This window comes from Aphelocoma coerulescens, chromosome 6 (genome assembly GCF_041296385.1).
Source record: "Aphelocoma coerulescens isolate FSJ_1873_10779 chromosome 6, UR_Acoe_1.0, whole genome shotgun sequence".
Taxonomy (NCBI): Eukaryota; Metazoa; Chordata; class Aves; order Passeriformes; family Corvidae; genus Aphelocoma; species Aphelocoma coerulescens.
In genome coordinates, this window is record NC_091020.1 from 26,292,783 (window position 1) to 26,317,735 (window position 24,953).

A 24,953-nucleotide genomic window follows, 5' to 3' on the forward strand; every position below is an offset into this window, starting at 1 on the left:
ACACTTGGATTATGGATTTGGTTTGCAGGTAAATTGCAACATGCAGGTCCTCTGCATAATAACTCTAGATCTTTCATGTTCTTCAATACCAAACTGAAAACCACTTTTTTCCCCCCTTTTTTGTAAAGCACTGATCAGCATTTCAGGAGTTACTGCGCATCAAAGATAATCCACAAATATAAATGAGGCTATTATATCTCTATACATGTTCTTTTCATGCAATTTCAACAGAAATTCTGCAAATTAACATGCCCTGTTTACTCTGAGAGCTTTATTACATCTTCTTTCTAAACCAATTGACTCAGCATGTTTCTTCTGAAACAAAAAATAGCAACTGAATGTAGCAGAAGCCAACTGCCAAGCCCAGTGCAGTTCTATAATTACATTAATAGAGGGCGTGAAGAATGAATTTATACTTATTACAATACCTACCATTATTTTCTAATAGGACATAGTAGACTTTACAGCTACACTAACTGTATTTTGACCCACCTTTTCTGTTTATTTTGTACTTTAATGGTGCTAAAAAGCTAAGTGGTAATAGTAGCCATCCAAATAATATCAGTAGTAAGTAGAAAAGCCTAACAAGAAAGGTGATGCTGCTTTTTTTGATCACTGGCCAGCAGTAATTTCTGGAGCTTGTGGGAAGTGGTGCTGTTTGACTCAGGTCAGTGAATTAACTCCAGCTTCTACAAGCAGAAGGGCTGACTCCCCACACAACCCTTCTCACCTTAACCATGTCTAATCTTCTTTGCTCCAAAAATCAGATTTCCTCCCCCATCTCTCATCGGTGTTTGTCATCCTTTACCTGTCCTGAGTAATCATTCGGCCACCTTATTCCACCATTTATATCTTCTTCCCTTTATCTCCCAAGTCACTATTCTAATACAGACACCAAACTTGGTTCAGTTGCAATTTTATGCATTTGCTATATCCATGACCTTAGGAGGAGGTTTCTGATCTGTTTAATTTTATGTCTATTTTTTAATTGAAATCAACATTTCAGTTAGTCTCTAACTTCTGCCCAGAAATCCCATCTTGGGAAGAGTTTTACTGAAATTTGAATGCTGTCTTAAAAATCTTTACATGCCAAGTCAGTATCTTAAACATTTCAAAGCTCTAATTTCTTCAAAAATTCAGCTCCTGGCTCCTTACCTTATATAGTCATTGATCAGATCAATGCATTTTGGTCTTTTCACAGTGGGACATGAAGTCCAGTTTTTTGCCTTTTCCAGCTCCTACACACTGTCCAGTCTTTCTCCATGCAGTAAGTAGATATTACATAGTCCTGTAAGTTCAACCTTCAGCCCCTGTCCCTGAAGTTATTCTTTGTTGAGCTAAAATACAGTTTTTCAAGTGAGCTCAGCTTACTAAGCCATCCATTTGCCCACTGTGACTACCCCAGTCTCATTTTGATTCACTACCCCACCTGTCTCAAAACTTGGAAATTATACCAGATTTATTACCAGACTAATGGCAAAGAGGGCCTATATCACTGCACCTACAGCTAACCTTCCTGAATGTCATTAGACATACCTTGCCAGGAGAGGATTCCTGGCACATCAATTTTGGTTCTCATGAATTTGCTGATTCTTGATTATGCCTAACCAAATATTTCACTATCCAACAGCCACAAACCCATACAGCGACAGGACGCAAATCTCCAAACCCCAGCCAGTATCCTGCTCTCTGAATCATGCAGCTCTCTCATATCACAGTAAGTTCATTCATACTCCTGCTCACTCAGATCACAAACTGGGCTGATTAACGCACAAAGAAACACTAAATAAGAAGTAGAATCCCTGTTCTGAATCCAGGGCCCTTTTGCTTCAATCAAACAAATTATTGTGTCGAGGAAGAAAAGCCAGGAGATTGAAAACAACTCCTCCAAGTCTCTCCTAAGGCAGCATTTTGCTTCCAAATGCTGTTGTGCATCATCTTAATAAAGCACTTAAGGAAATAAATCATAGGCTATTAAAACACTAGTGACATCACAGTTGCTTCTTTGAGCAACATCCACATCTTGAATTTACAATCCATGTGTGCTGAGTAGCTGGTGGACTGTAAAGAAAAAATTAAAAAAAGCATATTGGCTTCTTCCTTCTTTGGCTCCTTTACCAGAGATAAAGTCGACTGGGATTGTAATGTGCTTTTCTTACAAAAGAGTTAGCATTGTGAAAGCTGTTAACATACAGGGAGAGATTACAAAGAATAAGACCATTTACCTTTGAAAAGGGAGCACTTAGAAGGAAAATTTACTGAGGTCTTTGAGTTTCTTTCTTACTACCTTCACCGTGACTAGCCTCTAAATTTTATGCTGCCTCATAACAAGAGAGCACATCGTCACTTGAGCATTGGCAGGGAAGTGAAGAGAAATTATATTTCCACAATGCCTGTAGTCAGTGCACACTGCTCACAGCCAAAGGAGGTCAGAGTCCCTGCAAGCCACAGATGCGCTCACTGGAAAGGGCCAATAGTCTATAATTGAGATAAGTTACATTTTTAACTAGATAATAATGTCATGTGGCAAGCCCTCAAAACTCATGTTTTGGGGCATAAGCTGATTCCTGCAGAAGAGCAAGAAAGAAAAGTTATCCAAGAGATAGTAGGTTTCTTATTGAAAGTTTAACACTGGTAATAGCTGTCATTTATTGGGCACTGCTGGAGGCAGGCTAGGAAAAAAATAGTCTCCCTCTTGAAAACACTAGCAAGGAAAACTCATTTTGAGGAAGAACTGTGCAATAACTTCACATTCTTACCTACTCCACAGAATGGTGTTGCTTTCACTTAGGCAGTCCTACCATGGAGTAAGGAGGAAAAGAAAGGCTCTAGTTCTGCCTCACTCACCTCACAGAAAACACAAGAACAGAGGAGCTGAAAAGTTACAAACACAATTAGGAAAAAAAAGCTTGTTCTATCTCTTCATAAAGAAAATAAAAATTTCATGTTGCTGCTACCTCTAGTGCTTTTCCCAGCAATGCCACACAGTCCGTGGCACACAGTCCGTGGTCATAAAACATCTTCTGTGGTGATTTTCCTTCCTTGGAAAGAGTTTAGAAGGACGGTTTTGGTTCTGATTTCTTACCCTTTTGCAAGGATTAGCCTCTGTTCAGGCAAAATCCAAACTAACATCGCACATTGGCCCAAAGATGACAATCCACCCTGCCTGCAAAGGCATACAAGGGTTTCTAACGCTTCTGTTAGGTATTGGAAGAGAATATATCAGACATCGGGCTTGGTAATATAGAATATATCAGACATCTGGTAAAGCAGAGTTCAAATCTCTGTTAGACTTCACCCATGGAGAGAGACTGTAGGCTTATGCAGCTCTGTCTCCACCCTCACTCTTCCAAGACTGGATTCTACTAGCCAGTTTAATCTAAAACTCTCAGCTCGTGTACTGCACGTGGACAAGTAACGTAACCCCATGACCCACACATGCAGTGGTGAAGAAGCTTGCCTAAAGCTGGATGTAGGAAGGCCAGGACTCAGAACTGTCCATCTCATTCCACAGCTCTAAACAGTGGAGAAATAAAGGAGACCAAAAATGCGTGGTTTTCAGCCTCCTCGATTGATCTTTTGGAGCTGACAATGTAAACACTTGAACTATCAGTAAGAAAACAGTGACTTGTTGATAAAACACAATGGGAGCTTAGAGCTGCCTAAAAATTCCTTTTATCTTGCTGTATTACAGAAGGGTAATTAAACAGACAGTTGTTCTGGCCTCCTATTTCCCTTTCAGGTTATTTGAAAAAAGATTTTCTATTCAAATACAAAAAGACAATGCTGGCCTGATTTTGACTGCATCCCTTTTTCCCCAGAGGTTACAGAGCCCATCAGACTGGCAGCTGAATGCTGTGCAGACTGTAAAGCCTACAGCTTAACAAAAATCTCTCAGCAGCTCAAGACAGGCAGTCAGGGCCTGCTGGGGAAGACTGGCAGCTATTAATAATCGACAAGGAACCTGTCATCTCTTCTGTCTGTGTCCTTTCCATCTAGCTTTGTTTCTCCCTAATATATGGGAAATACTTAGCACTCAGTTAACTCTGAGGGGGTGTCTCCCTTGTTCCTGTTCTGCCAACTGAAGAGAGAGCTTTTTTGTAGCATTACAACTGTGAAAGAGAAAAAATCCTCCAATTTCATCAAAAGTAAATACTAACAGAAGTTCAGTAACAGAACAGAAGGTCTGTTTGTTTTTTTTTAGTGCTGGACAGTGTAATCATATAAGCCAATGACCAACATTCAGCTGGTTTTCAGGAAAGCTAGTCTCAAAGTTCTGCTTGGCCTGACCTGAGCTGTGATCTGAGCCTTTGGTATTACAAAGAGGTACCTACATGCTCAATTCATGGAGGAACCCACCACATTTTTATTCCAGTTCCATCCTATCCTGATTTGTCTTCTCAGCTGAGATACTTCAAGCAATTAAGAAAAAAGCTCTCAGGAACCAGGTGTGAAGAATCAATGTTTGGGCTTTCCCATATGTACAGCAATTGAAGTTATTCAATTCTCCCTTCACTATGGGAAAACCAGGAAGTGGGGCTTTCTCCTACCACAGAAAAGCTGAGATTGAGAGCAACCACCCAACTCCAGCAGCTCAGGCTTGAAGGAAAACCAGAAGAAAATTAACAAGAACACCTACACAGATATGTACTTAGCCATAAAATACAGCAGTAAAAGTACATTAGTAGAATGAACAACACACTTTCTGCAGGAAATTTGCCTTGGAGAAAGATCAGATATCAGTCTCTATCTCCTCATGAAGTCATTTAATGCACAATACATGTGGTTTCTGAATTTCTGTTCCTTTTCAACTCAGCATCTCTCATAGATACTCCCATCTGTGTAGATTGCAAGATCATTGGAAAGAGATTTTATCTTCACACCCAACTACATAGCACACACTAAAATGCATGCTGGGAAAATTCATACAACTCTCTAGCAGAAGAAACTCATTTGGAGTATGGGGGAAATAATGGGTGAAAGGAGGGCTTTTTACCTCTCACTGGCAAAGCACAGTATCAGTTTAGAGTACATTACAAGTGATGTTCATAATCAAAAGGACACATCTTCCTCTGCCACTTAATGCATCTCGCCAGTGAAATGACTTGGAGTAATAGTAGCAGGAAGCTGTCAGCCAGGAGTGAAAAGTTCCTGGATTCCCCCATGCCTCCTCCTATGCAAGGGAAACTTGAGCTGCAAATTAATTCCTTGCTCACCAGGAATTGAGTCTGCCTTGGGTTGTCCCTGTCATACAAGGACAAACTTCCACAGTTCTGAGTACACAGAGGCCCTCAATGGTACAGCCTAATGACAAAGGCAAAATGACCCTTCCTTGCCCTAGCTGGGCCAGTGACCTGTACAATATTCACTAACACTTCTGTCCACACGCAGATCTGGAGTCTCACCCAATAGCTTCAGCCTTCCTAAAGGACTCGGTGCCTTCTACTGAACAGCTCATGCCTTGATGTCCTACTTACATACACACCCCCCTCCACAGGCACAGGAGCCACTGGCAGCATCACACTCAAAAGCCAGCTTTGCTATCATTATTGAAGACACAAGTTGATTAATTGCAAGCTTTATTTGTTCTTTTCCATTTTGCCGAATTATTATTTGGTAGGTTAGAGAAATCAGAAAAAAAAAAAATGACACTTCCAAGCAAGCCCCTATGTTTCAGTGTAAATGGTAGTCAGTTTATGCTGCACAACAAACATACCACTGATACATATTTAAATATGCATTTTTACAGCACATCTTTTCCAGGTGTTTCATTAAGTCCTCCAAGAAAGACCTAATGACATGTGCCTGCCTCTTTCTGCAGTAACAATAAACTTTGACTGTTTGCCTGGTTAGTTCCTGAAGTGCAGATGCAAAAATATTTGGGACCTGGATCTGAAAACCTCAGAGTTCAGATCTCAAGCTAGTACAATGCATTCAACTGAACTAGCTCTCTGTTAACCCAAGCTAAGCCCCAAATACACTTTTTCCTTTTGGTGATTAGTAGTGGACATATCCCTCTGAAGAGATGAGTACAATTTTACCCAGCTCTGCAAAAGGACTGCATAGGTATGAAAGGAAGGGAAATATCAGAACACAAAGGGTGTTCTGCTTTCTGTTTATGAACTGGTAAGTACTGTGTGGTTTGTCTTTCCCCATAGCCATCAGCTCCAGCCTAGCTTGTCTGCAGTTATTATGCAGCCACAGCAGACGGATGAACCCCGTGGACCAGAACCAGAGACAGTTCTGTTTTACCAACATCATTTGAGCAAACAAGTGCAGCCTAGGAAACAGATATTTTCAGGGTAAGAATGACAAAGTACATTTAAACACTGTATGCCTATAAAGTGGCATGAACATGGTGCATTTGTTACTTACAGTATATTGCTAATATATGTCAGCATTAATATTCATTATCTTGATTTACATGTTTCTTTCATGCAGAAAATGGATTTGGATTCTTTCTGATTTACTTGATAACACTCCTACATTTCATGACTGGCTGCAACAGAGAACACATTTTTAATAGGCTTAATAAATTTACATCATCATTAGCACTGAATATTTTATCCTCACAGAGCAGGGAGTGAGAAGCACATCATCACTAAATCCTCAACTGATATTATCAGGGTATGACTCTTCAAGCTAAGTCAAGGGAGAACTTACATGAGATTGATTAGACAAACATACATGATATGCCACAAAATGCAAAGGTTTTACTAGCCCTTATTCTTCAGGGAATGTAAAACTGGTAAAATTCAGTAAAATTAAGTTTCCTGCTAAATTAAGCATCTGCTGTGGGTTGTTGCCTAGGTAGGTCATTTGGGGGGGTTTTGGGTGCACTTTTTGTTTGATTGGTTGGCAGTTCACCCTTCCCACCCTTCATCTTTCTTTGAGCTGGTTTTGATAACCGGAAGAACATCCAAGGAAACTTTGGCAACCAAGTAGAAGAGTTGACTGTGCTAGAAGTTTTTATTACTGTAAGTCACCAGGGTAAAATGAGCCCTCTCAGGTACAAAAATTGATAGCTATAGAAACTGTTAGGTCCCTAGGGGTCCTGATGGCTGAACAGAGTGCCCCCCCAACAAGAAGAAGGCTGCACTGAGCTCCACACACAGGGCATAAAAATCCATGTTCTAAGCCCACTTGCAGTGCAGGCAGATCTCCCACTGTGATCAAACCATATAAAGATACTGCTTCCTACAGGAACAGCTGAGTGTGCAAACCCATTCTTCGCTCCCCCAGACACCCTCCAGCATCTCTACACAGACCAGCCAGACGTTCCTACGTTTTCAAGAGAGAAAATAAAAAAAGGATTAAAGCAAAAGACACAAGGAAATGTCATTGTTACAATTTCACTAAAGGCCCATAGGAGATAATGTAGCAGCATTTATCAAGCTCTGATATTAATTTAAGAAAAGTTACTTACACTGAGCAACTGGAACACTGTATTTATAGATAAAAGCCTTTCAAATAGTCCTTTTCAAGTTCCTTTTTCCCACAGAACTGCTGGCTAAAATGTGCTTAATGAGACTTTCCTTCCCCTCACTTTTTCAGTTCCTCTCATATGGATTTGCTTCTCCTACCTACTTCACCTGAAAGACCCTAACCTGCTGTTGCAGAGCACACTGTGTCACTAAGCCACACACTATGACCTTATTAGTGTGGCTCAGCAGGTAGAAGATAAATGTGAATTGAAAACAGTCAATCTGCAAAACAGAAGTAAAGAACCTGCATAAAAGGTCCAGGAGAATGATGAACACAATAACAGACATAACCTAGAAATTCCCCTTAAAAAAAGTAAGCAAATATGGACAAATATTCAAGTCTCCTGTTGCAAAAACTCTCTTGTCCAGAGAAGAAAATCTCCACAAACACATAAACAGTTCTGGGTGGCTACAGTTCTGATCTGCAGGGAGGGCAAGGAGCCAGGAAACTGCATGCAGAAACATCAACATGGGAGGCTTCAAAACACCTTTAGTATTTATAGCCACAGTGCTGGGGTCAACTCTGACTCTCCTCTGGATTACAACCCAAATTCCCTTCTTGAAAGGACAGAGCTGCAGGATGATGTGCAGTGGTGGTGGTGAAAGGAATGGATAACTAAATTGAAGGAGGGGTTAAAAACAGCAGTTCAAGGTTAAATAAAATGGCCATGCAAAAGCTAGAAACAGAGGTAGAAACAGATCAATTTTAAGCTTTCCAAGAATGAAAAAAAAAAAAATAGCAACTATAAACAACCCCCGCTTTACATATGGAAAATTAAATCTAGATCTACATGAAACGTAAGTATTTTTCAGTGTCCTTGAGATTTCTTTATGGCATATGTGCAGAAGCTTCTGTAATGCAGAAACCAGAAGCAGTGAAGGGCAGGTTGGAAGTGATAATTACTCCTGAACTGGGGAGCTCAGAGTTCAGGCAAAATGTTGGAGTGTCAAGATTACCATCAATAACTTCCAGAAGTAGCACAACAAAAGATTATGATTTAAAACACTCTCACATGAAGCAAACTCTACATCTTCCTAATTTCTGGCTGGAAAGTTTAATTACTGTTATTTTTATACAAAGTTCCAGGAAATTACTCATTTCTGACCAAATACAGAGCAGTAAGAAGGCAAAGAGGTGAATGGCAGCACTCATGGTTTGACAGCCTCTCAAGGTCCTGAGGGAAAGTGTCGCTTATGCACATCTTTCCAAAGCATCATATTTACACAAACAGGAAAAGATTAGTCCTCCCACAGCTGTCTACAGCTCATGGGTACCATGTTCACTATTCTGACATTTTTATTTATTTGAAATGTAAGCTTATCTTACTCCAGTGGTAAAAAACATCTCCGAACTCTCACAGATTAATCCTCTTTTTGATCTGAGAGATATGTACGAGAGGAAGAGAAATAAATCCAATACACTCAGTTAATTGCTCAGTGACAGATAATCTTTCCTCCTCCATTTTCTTTCTCTTCTATAAAAAGAATAACAAAAATTAAATAAAAAGTTCTCAACTAAAACTGCAGAAAAATCTGCTGAGAGGATAACAGCATAATTAAATTCAGGCCCAGCCTGATGCAAAATTTCATTTACCATGTACAGAAGCAGCAGTTCACCTGCCATACAAAGCTCAGTGCACACAGAGCCTAAACAATCTAGATAGATTCTCCCTGTCTCTTTCCTCTAACTTTATTTCATCCCCTCATATCTGTCACCAGTGGTCTTTTAATTCATCAGTAGTTTTAGAAGGATGATCTCCATCTGTTAGTGTTGCAGCCAGCTGTAGTTAAACTGGCTGAAAAATAACAAAGAAATGTAATCCTAGCAGGAAGTAATGTGTTTATAAAGAGGACAGATTCATATCCTGTAGGCAGTGGCATAGTTGGGTTATAGGTGGTTACAGTCCTATCAGTAAGACTGCTTACACCCAAGTACATTTTGGAATGACAGATGTGCTTATAACCAACTATTACATAAATGACTTGTGCCAGTGACGTGCTTCTACAGCCCCTCATCAACCTCTGAGACCACACTCGGCACAGGAGGCAAGAGTGGTATTTCTTTGCTATGCATTCAAGACAGATTCCTCCTCAGTTGTGGGTACCTGCAGAACTACCTTTCTCCTCTATCCTTCAGAAACAGAACTCCTGATATCAGAAAGCAAACCAGACATAAGATGATGTTTTCTTCCATTCCGCAGAATGAAACCCAGAGGCACGAAATAAATTGCAAGGTATGTTTCACCCCTTCTCTCAAACCTGGTTTTTTCCTATCCTTTTCAAACAAGCAGGGAGATTTAAATTAATGTGTCATTTAAGCAGCCAGGAGGAGCAACAGCTAATAACCTCTTCCAGGTACATAGAATAATAAGATATGCCCACCTCACCATCTCTTTCCATCGCATTAAGAACAGAGAAGCTGTCCCAGGATCCTCGTAGGCGTATTTATCAGTGACCTGACAGCATGCCTGCGTGTTGAGGGCGGATCTAACAGCAGAGCCAGATGCAGGACAGAGCACAATGTAACCACCAAGGGCTTGTTTAAGGTCACAGGATAGAAAGAAATACAAGGAAGTGCACTGGCAGCTTCCAGAGCAGCCATTGAGCCCTGAAGAGCCAATGACAAATAATGGAGCACTGGAAAGCCAAGTGGGTTACTTCTGGTTCTCCAGCATTTCCCCGTTCAAAGCACTTGCCCAGCGGTTCTGGATGGTTGGCCATGCAAATGCAATCAAGTCCTGAAAAGTGAAACGTGCCCAGTGAAGCTGAGGGTTCAAAGTAAGACAAGTGGTTCCTCAAATAATTTATGGAATTCCTTGTTCTGAAATGTCACAGGTACTAAAAATTTTAACACACTCCAGAAGATATTGAGAAGGTCAGCTCATGGAATATTGATCCTCTGGTATACACTAAAACAGAAAGAAAATTATTCAGCTTCTCATAGACCTTACACTGAAGGTTGAGGATAACTTAAACCTTAAGAATGAATGCTAGTATAATACTAGAAGGAAGTGTCAGATATGATAATCATTTTCATATGGTCTTGGTGCCAGCCTGTTTGGGGACTTCATGTGGGAGTTGCACACACCCTCGGCTTTGAGCCTCCCTGGGACCTGCAAAGCAGCTGCACAGCTCCTTATATCTCTTTCCAAGTCCTCTTTTCTCCTCTTGTCCCTCTCCTGATCTGCTTGCCAGAGCTACCACAGATTTAAATGACTAATCAATGTTTCCCCCAATTAATATTTTGACATCTGGTCGTTTTAGAAGCAGACCTGAAGAGAGCAGGCATAGAAACTGTGAAGAACAAACAGGAAAAGCAGTGTGATTTTCTCCCTGTTCTTTGCCACTGGCTGATGTACTCTTGGGGAAGATCATACAAGAACCAAGAAACTGTAAAATCCAAGAATTAGAACCAGGCTAATTTTATGGAATACTGAGATCATCAGGAGTGTGCAATTACTGGAGCTAAACAGACTGAGAATTGTTTTTCATAAAATACTCAGATTTCTACTTTTTCTCAGACTGTTTTTGGTAACAGAATTCCAAACTAGAGGAAACAATCATGCTATTCTTATGATGTTAATCACATTCTGACATTAGGACTGCCTGAGGTCAGGAAAAGTGCCTTGCACTCACTCTAGGACTGCTACGCTGATGAGGTGCCAGCTATCTGTTACATTCTCCAGTGGCATCCACACAGTCCCTCCCTTTTTAATCAGGGCAAATTTTATGCCATTGTGGAATGCTCCACGGAAAGCAGAACCAGAAAAGAGCGTAAGGTCATCAGCACAGTTTTGTGCTGCATTCATACATCTCATCGGGAAGTGTGCTTTCCACTCTGATGTGGCTGCCCTAGTTTCAGTCAGAAAATAGTATCTCAACACAATCCTGCATCACATAAGCAGATCTTCAGCACTGTCAGCAATGGGGAAGGAGGTGTCTTTGCATGCTGAAATGCTACATCTTCTGCAATGACTGACAAAAGAGAGCTGAGTATTTCCCAGGGTGGAACGACTTAGGGTAGTCAGAGAAAATGGAAATATTTTTCATATTTATGAATATTCTTTTTTAAAACCATTGAGAAATTAAACAAATCTAGCACAAACTCCCTTCAGAAAAACACTGCCAAACCACAGTCCTGAAAGACCCTTTATGTGTGCATACACCATAGTAAATACAAAGGAACAGAAAGTCATGGCAGCAAGGTGTATGAAAGAAAAGATTGATTAACCTCCCACAAGAAGGATGAAAAACCATTTATTCAACCCCACAAAATACTAATACTTTTGAGTATTCCTGTTACTGATCAGAATAAATCTTAGAAGTACTGTGTTTCTTTAAGTTTTAGTCTGTTTGTTTATTTTTGGGTTTATTTTTTCAGGCCAGTGGGTGAAGCAATAGCCCGAGTTCAGAATATCTTTCATATCAAGTCCCTCCTCTGTCATTCTATTAAAACCTGCTCAGCTCCTGAGCAAAAAGCTTATTTGTTCTACTTCTGACCCCGAATTCCCCCTTAAAAAAGAAAACCCCTTTCCTACACAAGTTTATTACAAGTTCATTCTAACAAGAAGTTTTAGTTTCAAATACCCAAACTTTTCTTCTATCCTGCCAGTAGCCTATACACCTTCATCAGTGACCTGCATACAAAACTCCTAAACTTCCCACCAAAGTTTCCCAGATGAAACCATGAGAAAACCTCCCTTTCAGCTCATGAAAGTAGTACCAGGGACATATGAAAGAGGAAACACCTCTTAGATTAATTTTTCAGAGAAATAAAAATAGGCACCATCTGCTCCCATTGAATCCAAATAACTGCCTTAAGAAATTTTTCACGGCCCAGCTCTTTCCTTTGGTTCACATGGTACATGATATGCTTTTAAATCATGAAAGTATCAAAACATTCCCTATAAATTGGTCCAGCAGTCAAGTTGACACAAGTGGAAATCAATTATCTAGTACTAATCCCATCAGTTCTAATCAAGCGACGTTGAATACTCACTCATAGGTATTTCCCCCAGGCTCAGAAGCACTGGCTTTTCTTAAGGATCATTTGGGCAGACCAGCCATGAGATCCTTCATTATACACAAGGACTTTAGGCTGCTCAGTTCTCCCAAAAGTAAACCAATTGGTTGATTTCAATCTGAGTAAGATGGGAAAGGGGAAATCAAAAGACAGCATAACCATGATGTACCTTATCTAGCTGAAACAAGACAATCAGACTTCAGCCTTTTTGTCCTTGAGTATGAAAGAAAAGGAGTGAGAGAGGGTTTAGCTAGAAACCTTCCAGCACATTTAAAGAAATCCAATTAATTTCAATAAAAGAATTGTATCAGGCTTTTCCCATTTAAGTAAGGTGGTAATTATTAACTCAATTTATCTCCATACCTCCAAAGAGAGCTCTCTGTGATGCTTCCCAGGTTGTAGTCATACAGCTTTGTCAGAATTAGAATCACCTAAAGGCAAAAGAAGAAATCATGGTTAGTCTCAAACAATTATAATCTCACAGAACTGAAATGACCCCGGGGAGGGCTTAGGATTCCTTTAATGGGTGCTTAACATAATTGAATGAATAGTTAAAAGCATTTGCCTAAACTGACATGGAAAGAATTTGCAGAGATACATGTTGAGCCAATTGGACCTTTTTTTGTTCAGTTCCTCTGCAGGACATCACCAGCAGGTTCCTCCCTTAACCCCAAGAGGCAGAGTGCAGTGGGAAATGAGTTCAGACCTAGACAAAGCTTCAAGATACAAGACAAGATCTTGTATGCAGTAGAAATAGTGACTATTTCCTGCTCCGCTTCACAGACACAGAAGCTGCTGATCCTTTTCACAGCTGTGGTGCACAGATAACCCACTGGCCTGTCTCCAGTCAAACACTTTCTGGGTCCAGCAGATGATTTGACACAAGCAAATGATCACCAGTTTTGACTTGGGAGACTCAGGCTGGACATCAGGTAAACACACTCAATAAGGATAATAGCTCAACACTGGGACAGACTACCCAGAACATCTGTAAAGCCTCCATGCTTGGAGTTTCTTAACACCTGGCTAGACAAAGTCATGGCTGACGTGATCTACAGCTGGTGATAACACTGCCTTGAGTAAGAGGTTGAACTGTGGATCTCCAAATATCTGTAACAACCAATGTTTCTATAACTCCAGTGAAAAGTTTTAGGTTCAGACAGAATGGAAGTGTTTCCAAGTTTATGACTTTCATTAGCTCTTTTGATAAACAGCTTTTCCCTCCTGCCAAAACAGGCACTTCCAGAATAAAATTATCTTACCGGGGGAGGAAAGCAATTTTAGCAAAAAGAACTTCCAGCAAAAGATTTCAGCCCGCTCTTTTGTTAGTGTCTTCAAAAAATAATTTCTGACTTTAAAGATGATGGGCTTCTTTAACAAGATTTACATTTGGGACAAACTACCAGACCATTACTATTGCTACTAATTTATTTTGCATGTCTCTCTCCAGGTGACTGTATATCTTATCCTCCTCCCTATCCCATTAAAACCGCAGTAAATTAGAGACCCAACTCTCATCTGACAAAACCTCTGATCTATATACCTCTTACTATTTTCAGCCTGGGCTCCTAAGAAATGAGGCTCACAGACACACAATCCCCTGGTCCCTGGATAAAATTGCCAACTTCAACCAGTTTGGCAGAGCAGCAAAGGACTGTAGGAATTTCAGTGCCCATCAGCCCAGTGCCAGCTGGCACCAGCATGGCACAGGAATTGCCACATGGGGAGGAACAGACCTCACCACTGCCTTTTCCAAAGCCAACAGCCCATCTACCTCTTACACACCAATAGCTCTGAAACAGCCATAACGAAAATTGTCTCCTTCCAATACGCTCAGCATGTGAGACAGCAGAAAGAGCTGATGTGGGAGCTAAGGGAGCACAGTTACTGCAAGAAAGGAAGGCATAGGGGGCAGAGAACACACCTCTGACAAGACATCTCTTTCTACAGCACAAATCCCAAATCACTCCTAGCATGGAGAAGGGCTGCCCAGAGCATTCCGTATCTGCACGAGCACAACTCACGTGCAGCTCATGGGGAAACTCACACAACAGCCACAATCCCCCTTTGCTCCCCAGGGCACCCTGACACGGACATCCCCTCTGCTCTCCAAAACCCCAGTGCTGGCAGGGAGGAGCTTCCCTCTCTCCTGGCAGGTCCCTCTTTGAAGAGTCAGCCAAGATGGGAAGGCCCAGCCGAGGCAGAAACCAGAGCTGGCGTGGGCACAGGTTCTATGCCAAGGCTTGCATGAATCAGGGCTTTTTAAGTCCTAAATTTCAAACTCCACCCTCCCAGGAATGCTTATCAATGACAGCAGGGCAGCTGTCTGCTCCAGATACAGAGCTGGGTCACTGCCACCCCTCACAGCACCTTCTGAACAGGTCTGCAAATCCCCTACTTAGCAAGTACATAAAAATCAAGAGAGGAAGATGAAGGAAGGGGAGGGGGTGTGCACATGAAGCCTTTGTGAATAACAACCCACTGAAAGGTGGCAGTGAGCTCCACGATGTTCAGTGCCAGCCTGTTTGGGGACATCATGTGGGAGTTGCACACACCCTCAGCTTTGAGCCTCCCTGGGACCTGCAAAGCAGCTGCACAGCTCCTTATATCTCTTTCCAAGTCCTCTTTTCTCCTCTTGTCCCTCTCCTGATCTGCTTGCCAAAGCTACCACAGATTTAAATGACTAATCAATGTTTCCCCCAATTAATATTTTGACATCTGGTTGTTTTAGAAGCAGACCTGAAGAGAGCAGGCATAGAAACTGGGAAGAACAAACAGGAAAAGCAGTGTGATTTTTCTCCCTGTTCTTTGTCACTGGCTGATGTACTCTTGGGGAAGATCATACAAGAACCAAGAAACTGTAAAATCCAAGAATTAGAACCAGGCTAATTTTATGGAATACTGAGATCATCAGGAGTGTGCAATTACTGGTGCTAATTAGACTGAGAATTATTTTTCATAAAATACTCAGATTTTTACTTTTTTCCAATTGAGGAAAATTTACAAATCTTAAAACAGCCATGAAAGAAAACTCCATTGAGAATTTTAATCTCATCATTTGAGGGGAGAAAAATTGTAATTGACATCCCAAAAAGAATATGAAATGAAAAAAAATAAGTTAAAAGTGCCAATAGGAGAAATCAAAATATTTCCCCTCAAGAGGGCTGAAATGTCTCTTTTCTTCTTTTTTCTTCCTTGAGAAATTTCAGTAAAATACACACAATCTTAAAGTTCTGTAGTTCTCTTGGAACTGATGGGGGAAGAAAGCCAGCTGCATTCCATCACAACTCTTTTTGATATAGCTCTAACAACCCTCCTGCAGAGGCATCCCTGGACCCATCCAAACATGCATGTCAGTTACTGACTAGCTACATCAAGAACCCTAAGCAATATTGTTATATCCTGACATTTTAGTAAATTTAGGATAAAATCTTAGCATTTACCATTCCCAAGATAATATCTGTATTTGACACCACGCTGTGGCATACACGTGCACCAGCTTCTGGATTAAGAGCTTAGGTATCTCTACTTGGTGCAGATACCCTACTACAAAAACACGTGAGAGCTTTTCTGTCAGAAGCTTTATAATTTTTGAGAATCTGTATCAGCTGCCAAATGTCTTTAAGATTATCCATGGTTTCAGCAGCCTCCTTGTGTCATTTACTATGGTTCAAATACCAGTAATAGATCTGCTCAAGCATATATGTACAAAAGAAATGAATCATTGGGCAGAAAATTAGTTATTTCTGCCCTAGAAGTCACTCTTCTTTTTTCCCCATTGTAATGATACTTGAGTAACCTATTCAAGGCCATGATTTTTGATATATTTACTTTTTCAGAAATCATTTTTCTCCTTTGCTGTTCTCATTTCTTTGTTATTTAGCCTGCAAAGGTTAGTTCATGTTTAAGATTGTTTCTTTGTCTTTTTTTCCCCCACCCTCTGTGGCTGTCACTGTGTAGTACTGAGGAACCTAATGAACAGAGACATGCATATTATGTTGTTCTAAATGTCAGAATAGGGGCTGTGAAGAAGCACAGTAATGAAATGAAAATAGTCTCTCGCCTTTTCTTCATTTCTTGCCTTGTTTTTGCTTTCTGGGACTGTGTGTTTTTCTCCCTTTTTTACCACTTACCAATAAATGCAAGCTAACAAGAGCAAGAAGCAAAAAACCAAGCAAACTAGAAATAGAATGAAAAGGAGCTAAAAATCCAGTCTTATTCCAGCTCTGCTGTGAATACAGATAACCCTTCCTCTTGCATAGAAATACACGGTTTCAGAAAGTCTGTTATTCATTAGGATCAGCACTTGAAGTGGATTATTCTGCCATAGCAGGTGGGAAAGAGGAGAGACAAAAGTTCATCACTTCTGCACTGACAGCTCAGAGCAAAAGATATTTGATCTTGTGTTTACCACATCCCCAGTGAGTGCACCTACCAGGAGACAGAGCACTAAAAATGGTTTTAGTTACTCATACAAAGTGCAAGAAACAGACACCTGGGAAGACAGACAGACAAAAGAGGTACTTAAACCTGGCCCATCATTTCCCAAAGGAAATCAGTCCCCAGTGGCTATTCTAAGAAGGAGTAGGCATTTGCACCTTGGACACCGTCATGTCTTTCTTCAAACCATAAGAGCATTTTCAAAGAAAACATATTTTGTTAATCACTCCTAACCTGTACTGCTTTTCGAGATTTGGGATGTGAAGGACCAGCTATAGGTTCCAAAACATAAATCAGTGTCTGGGAAGAAGAGACTTCCCTGTGAACTTGCCAGGTTAGTCCCTAAGAGGATCTTTGCTATCACAGGAGAAATTCTAGGGCAAACAGGGTTAAATTTTTCCCAGACCTACCTTGGCTTATGACCAACTGATCCACTCTGTCTCATCATATCCTTTCATGAACTTCTGACCCAGGGGTACACCTGGCTGAGATCTTTGTCTTGACCCTGTTTTCAGCTACTCTGTAAATACTTCTAGCAAGGCTCCCTCAGGATATCAGCCAGAGTTTGTCCTTTACTGCAGTGCAAGTTCCAAATGTAATTAAATGGTTACATTTAAACTGACTTTTCTCCCCTGGCAAAAACTATTTCTCTCATCAAACAGTGCTGAACTAACTGGCCAGGAAGGTGATGAAAGTCTGCACACTGCTACTGATCAGGTTCATAACACACTGGGAAGGAAGTGACAGGCTGCACTCTGTGCCCATGTAACTCATCTGGGGTCAAGACGTGTGTTCTCAAAGCGAATCAGCCACAGCTACACAGAAACCAGCACTGAGGAACTCTCAGCACACTGGGGCAGGCAGCTGTAAAACTCCCCAATACTCACTGACCATGGCAAATTTACTCCTGGGAATGCTACATGAGTACCATGTCAAAAGATGTCCATACTCATTCAAGCCCAGCTGAACAAGGACATGGACTACAACCATCACTGTGTTCAAGGTTTGATCACCACTATTAAAGACCCACTACACAACCTGGTCTGTGATAATCCAACTCAAGTTCATTTACACCAACACAGCTCTTCAACAAATTTTATCAGAGGTATTCCCATCACTACCCCCAGGCCCTCTCAGCAAGTACTTCCCACCTTACACAGCACAACAGGGTCTAAATTCATAACACACACTTTCGTGGCTTTGTAGTGATAGTTTTTTTTTTCAAACAGAACATCACCATCAAATTTCTAAAGGTGTTCACTGTAGCTTCTTGGGCTCTGAATTTTACAGTGTTACCTCTAGACTGACCTAACCCTGTGCCAGAAAGATGGCCCCTACATGGGGGCCTTGAATCCTACAGGATTCAAATGCTGATTTCAAATCACAGTAGGCTTTCCTTATGAAGGCAAAACCAGAACTTCTACTTTAATGTTTTCAGACTTTGATGCTTTACATGTAGTTTTGCAAGCATTTCAGTCAAGGCCGAAGCTGTCCTGGGATAATCCACAGCACTAAAACCATGTACTTATTAGTCTACTTTCCCGACTTGCACACCATCAGCTCTCAGCATGAGTTGAGCACAGCCTGCTCATCAACATTTTGCTGGAATCATTTGGAAGTGGTATTTTTGATAAAATATTTCTAGTACTTGATTGCTAGCCACTTACAGCAGCTTTCTGAATCAGTTTCTTGTGAGGACTGCAGATGTGGTGATCAGACATCTTTCGACCGCTGAAACCCCAGGAGAAAAAAGAAAAAGGAAGGTTCCCCTGCACCCTGCCACCCTCGCAACCCAAAGAAAACCTTCAGGATGCTATTTTGTCCTGACTCCTTATCCAGAACCATGGATTTTAACATCTCAAGCTGCTATCTTCTATGCCTTGGGAGCATACTAATTTCCAGCATAGAGAACTGACCTGAGTCTTCATAACTCCACCTTTAGGTCTGTATTTAGAACTAGTAACATAGCAGAAAGCATCCACTTTCAGTCATGTACCAGCTCCACACTCTGCACTACAAGCTGATCTTCAGGATGTGCCACAGCTTCAGGAAAGAACAGTTGCAACAGCCTTCCCTCTCCTGTGGTGCTTTCCACTCATGCAAGGAGCATGCAACGCTTCTGGGGCTCAACACAGCACACATGCAGTTTTGCTGCTCTGCTGTTACCAGCTGAAAAGGTTTAGTCATAGGCACTGCCTCCCATAGAGACAGGCAGTCTGCAACATAACTCATTTTTTAATAAAGTATTGCAATATTTTACATACAGCTATGTAAAAAATGGTAGCTAGATTTAATGGTGTAAATACATTTGCAAGACTCTCCTGATCAAACAGTCACGCTGCCATCTAATTGGGAAGAGAGAAACACATATCCAAGCACAATCAAGACAGTTTAAGTACACCTCAATGTGCAGTGATCCATGAATCCCTTATTAAACTCTAGAGATCCTTTCCATCGCCTACTTAACAGGAACGTAAGTCAATAACAAAGAAGCACTAAATTAAGTTTTCACAAGCTTGCTGGTCTGCTAAAATTGAGCAGGAAACTAAAGGACTTGAAGCTTTTCTGTGCATTATGCGTCAATAAACCATCATTCTCAGGATGTCATGTTTGAGAGTGTGCACATTCAAAAACTGGAAATAATTTGGGCACCTATCTTTTCCCTTTTTAATCTCTACTTTCCCAATATCACCCAGAACCCTGGGACTGTAAATAAGGGGGAACACAACCAGAACACAGAAATATTCTCAATGAATTGTTTGGTGAGACAGCTACATGAGGAAATGTTTTCAAATAAATTCACAAATAAGCCTGAATAATTCACGACTGAGAATTTTACAGGCTGCTCATGAATAAAAAAAAAAGCAAAACACCAAATTTGAGAGAACTCATTATTTGGGGCAGATTACTTATACAAATCTTGTTCTTCCTATTATTTTTAGCAACTTTATGCCAGCCAGCAGTATCAGGGACTCTACCAAGTACTCAAGTAGCAAGAACTATAGAGTCATGAAGACTTTTGTGATTTGCTTTCCACATGGACTGCAGATCAATGGGTGCAATGATAGAGGAGGACAACCACATAGTTACACAGCTAAACTACCAACTCTCCATTTCACCAATCTCTGTCACAAAGAACCCATAAAGTAAAATTCCTTCATTTTTCTGCATCCACCAATGAACAGAAAAAAAGGCCTGATATTGCTCCCCATCCCACCTGTGGCACAAGTGACAGAAGTTTAGAGAGAAAGCACTAAAAATTGTCCATGTAGAGGGTGGCTCTTCCCCTCAATAACTTCCAGAATCAGCAGATTACACTTCCTAATTCAAAAACTATTGCGACTATTGTGCCTAATAATAAAGGATCAGAGAGAGCTATCAAGGAGGATCAAACATGTGGAATGGCCTTTTTTTTAGTGAGAAATTACTCCAACTATCAATCCAAGAAAGAGACAAAGGAGATACAGAAGACATCTGTAAAGTCCTGAGTGTACTGAATTTATTATTCACTAGTTTCCAGCATTCAGGACCAAGCGAAACTGGGAGTTTAAAAATATTATGTATATATGAGTAGGGAAGGTCATTCCCACTGCATTTTGTGGATACTGAAAATTTACTATAAGCTCAAGGGGAGACAGAAGTTCAGGGAAAAAAATGTGCATTGAGGTCAATTAAATAACACTATATGTAGCAATGTTTGTGGAAGTTTTCCCAGGTATACAATTTTAGCCACTTAGAGTGAATATGGCCAATTCTTTTGCTCTTATAGCTATCATAGGTAGCTTTAGGACTCATGAACTTATATAAATTTATAGTTATTCCTATTTTGACATCTATAAAAACCACCTGTAGGCCAGAAATTCAGTGTTTGCCAAACACAGATACCAGTACCTCCTTTCTTAATCTTGTATAATTCAATCAGCAGAGCAAGATGCATGGCAGTTTCTATTATACCCAGCTTACAGGGGTCCCTGGCATGGTGACAACTTTTAGAATAGACAGCAACACAAATTACTATAAAGAGAGGTAAAATATGGCATCCTTCTCCCTCAAACCTTTTAAAGATGGTCCCAGTCTTCATGCCTGTCATCAGGATGAAACAGAAATTCGTTACAGTCTGAAAAGAATTTAAAATACTGCCACCACCAAAGCAGAGAGAAGGAAACTGTAATAGCTAAAGCCCAAAGGTCAGGACACTGAGTTACTGCTTCTCCTGGCTTTGAAAAGGACCTAAACTTAGGCATATCACATTCCAGAAAAACACCTTGGCCACTGACATGCTGATTAACTTAAAAAGTGGAATTAATTCCCTGCTCTGAGTCCTTTTTTTCCACACTGAAATCCCCTTTCACAAATTCCCCTTTCATTCAATAAGAATCTGCTTCATGGAAATATTCCTGAGCAGCTCCAAACATGATTAACTAAACCAAAAAACCAAACACAAACCCAATAAATTAAAAGGAGCAAAAGGACAATCTAGGGAGTAAATTATTGTAGGAAAAAAAAAACCAAACTAACAGAGATACTTGGGTTTCTAAGCAAATGTAATAACCAAATTTCTTCCAGTGGCAGAATTAGGCAGGAAAGATGGGAAGGAGGACAAAAACAATGGAATAGACATCCTGTCATCTTGAAATGTTTTAATACAAAGGCAAATAATTATGAAAGAGACATGGTTTCATTTCAGAAGACAAAAGCTGGTACAGAGAGAATCGATTACACACTATAATTGCATTGACGCTTAAAAGCCATTAGCATGAGAGCCCTGTGCATGTTTCAGAAGGGAAATGTAGTCTTCTGTTTATTCATGTCACTGAATACCCACAGAGGCCTTTAGGGGATTATTTCAGAATTAAGAACAGAGGAGGGTAAAGCCCTAAACTACTTGGAAAGAAAATTCTTCTCTTATGCCCCATTATATTCACTGCCAATCAGCAGCTTGTGCTTAAACATGCAGTCACTGCCAGTGATTTGGAGTGGACACCCAGAAAGGGTGGAAGGGTCAAGTGGAGAAAAGTAGTTTGCTGTTCTGTGCCTGGCCTGCTCCTGGCTTGCTATTGAAACACTCAGAAACATTTCAGGGGCTCCAGGCTTTGCCAAAGGACAAAGATTTCAAGTGCTGAGAAACCGTTTCTGAAGGAAGTTTGGAAAGCCAGCAGATCTACAAGTAAAAACTTGCTTCTGAGGAATTTCTCAGACACCTGATCACATCTGCAAACTAGGACTGCAGCATAGCCAGTGGCAGCTAAAACACAGCAGCACATAACACTCAGAAAAATAGAGAATATGCAAGAAAAGACTTTATGAAAATATGCCAGTCAGCCACTAGGATCCTACTTTGTAAGTTGTATTTATGGTGGTGCCTTTCTGGTTAAGACCTAGAAGTTCCTAAAGGATTTGGAAATACCCATGAATTCCAAACACACAGAGTTTTTCCCCAAACCAGTAATCCAAGCCTCTACTTGAACATATTTACCCAACTCTAACTGAAGAAAGCATGAAGAAGAAAAATAGCCCAAAAAGCAACCAAGGTGAGAAAGGCTGAAGATACTTATCCTTGGGAAAAGAACCCTGTCCTGGGGGAAAGACTGGGGGTGGGGAATATACACAATCAAAAACTTGGGATTTATGCAACATCCAGATTGTTTATTCTGGAGCTCACTACAGAATATAACAGTGAAAAATTAGCATACAATCAACGATTTATTTAGCACTTTACTATTGTTTCAACAAATCACTTTCATGAAAGCATTGTGTATTGAAGCAATAAATCACTGTTTAGCACTCTGGCACAAGCAAAAGATAATACCTGACAGTATTATTGAGTGATGTTGCATGGCCACAAGGCAACTACAACAGAGATAAGGATGATATCCTTGAATAATAGACTACCTTTCTCCCACTCCAGGGGAGAAATTGGATCTTTAAGGGAAAACTTTCATCCTGGGGCAGCAGAGGTAGTGAAACTTAAGACTGTAAGGTGCCTTTTGTCTTTAGGTCACAAAAGTGTCCGGAAAACAGTAATTGATCACTCCTTACAAGAGCTCTGTGATGTAAGTTGGTTTTCTTACAAACATCAAGCATAGAAAGCTCAGCAGAGTTTGTTACAGGAGGCAGGGTGGGAATACTTACTCTGATGAACCCCTTGGTCTTCATGCCTGAAATCATTCTTCCTGGCCTCTAACAGGGTAAGAGGTGGCTTCATAAGGTCCTGACCTGCTCTGATGTTAAGTCACAGCTTCCCCCCTGCCTAGCTCTAGAAGGACATGAGCCAAAGCTTTCTATTCCCCTTCTTGTAATCCTACTGGATTTTGCATCTACCCATAACATAGATTTTTCTGACTGATCTTCAGTGAGTGATGAACAACACTACATTAAAATACACAAGGTATGTTTTTCAGAAACTGAGAAAACAAACAAGTCTGGTGTAAAGGTGATTTTTATTCTGCACAGTCTTTTGCTGCACTGTGCTGGGGACATCTATTCTTCCAAACACCTGTTCATCCAAAAACACTCTCTACCATTCCCTATGCATCTTACACTTACAAATGATAATAAAATGCATCACCATTGACAAACTTGGTAGGTCTCATCTTTTGGCAACCCCCTGTTAATGGACTTAAATTAGAAATTAATTTGGCTCAGGCCTAAGATTCAGAAAGTGCCTTATGAGCTCTCTGGATGCCAACACTAACTTAGTGACCCCTCAATAGTGATAAGAAGAGAGGATGAAAAATCAAGCCCTTGTGTTCTCAGCTTCTCCCAAATCAGCAGATATCTCAGGGCCGAATTCAGCACAATACTTACTTTGTGTGTTAATCACATGAACAACACCACAAGGCAAGAATTTAGTGCACTTGGTATGCCATGAACAAATAAGACAAACCATCCATTCTGCTTGGACTCACTGGTCTCCACAGGCCAGGAAAGAGGAGGAATTAGAGTAACACATGGCTTTCTAGTGTCTCCTTGCTCTAGAAAGAGACAGGGCAGAAGGTAAGGACAACTAACCTTAAATAATTAAGATGTCTTTATTACTGAAAATTGGGTCACTCCAAAACTCCAGAGGAGTGAGCCCAGTCTCAAACAGAGGTATTTCAATCATCACTGAGTACATTTTGCCATTTGACAAATTATTATATATGCCTGATTAGACAAGAGAAGTTCCACAGTTCCCTGCATTCTTCCACCCACTCCAGCTGCAACAAAATATGCCATCAGCAGCTCTGTATTCATACTGGAAGGCATCCTGAGACCAGTTGTAATGCAAAGGTCATATTTTCCAAGCTGTTTATAGACAGTAATTTGTAAAGCTGTAATGTCACATGTTGTCAATAATTCAAGGAGGGAAATTTAAACAGTTAATAGATCATCAATTCTTCACTTTCCCACCTTATCTTTCTCCCCAATGAGCTGTTAAACCATGCTTCATCAGGGCATATTCCTTGAACCTCAGACTCAAAGGTTTCATTCGTTTATGGAAAGAAACTTAGGATGGTAAGATGTGAGTAATCCCATAACAGGCACCCAGGGATCATAACAGACATAAAGTGCACATTTCAGACTTGGGATATAAATTGCTGTTAAAGGTCTATTCTCACTGGGACTCTATATTCTATAAAACAGGTTGATGCTGTCAGAATGAAAACTGTTGCGTTTTAGCAAAGAGAAGAGGATTTAGTCAAAACAACTTGTTAAATTAAGATATATACAAACTAAGATCCTTCCCCCAGTTCTTTTGGGGGATAAAAACAAACCAACCAGACACACAAAACCCTGTCATCAACACATGAATTACAGGTTATTTCTTTTTTTCTTCGCACTACCCCCATCCAATTTACAGCCACCAGCTAAAGACAAAACAGCTCCCATGGGTGTCATCAACTCTGACAGCAAGCCAGGGCAGGACTAGGAACAAGTACAAGCATCAATGTATTGACAGTGTAAGGGGGTTGCACCTTGGAAAGCTGCACCCATCTGTTGCTGCATTCCCACCTGGGATCCCC

At 40.6% G+C, this 24,953-nt stretch overlaps 1 protein-coding gene across 3 annotated transcripts in view; it reads right to left on the reverse strand.

The window, feature by feature from the left end:
* The window catches only part of LOC138112860 (VPS10 domain-containing receptor SorCS1-like), a 270,350-nt gene that overhangs the window by 166,532 nt on the left and 78,865 nt on the right, over positions 1-24,953 (reverse strand). For all 3 annotated transcript variants that reach the window (XM_069020456.1, XM_069020453.1, XM_069020454.1), the window contains exon 2: positions 12,871-12,938. In XM_069020456.1, the coding sequence (XP_068876557.1) occupies positions 12,871-12,938 (68 nt within the window). The remainder of the gene's footprint in view (positions 1-12,870; positions 12,939-24,953) is intronic.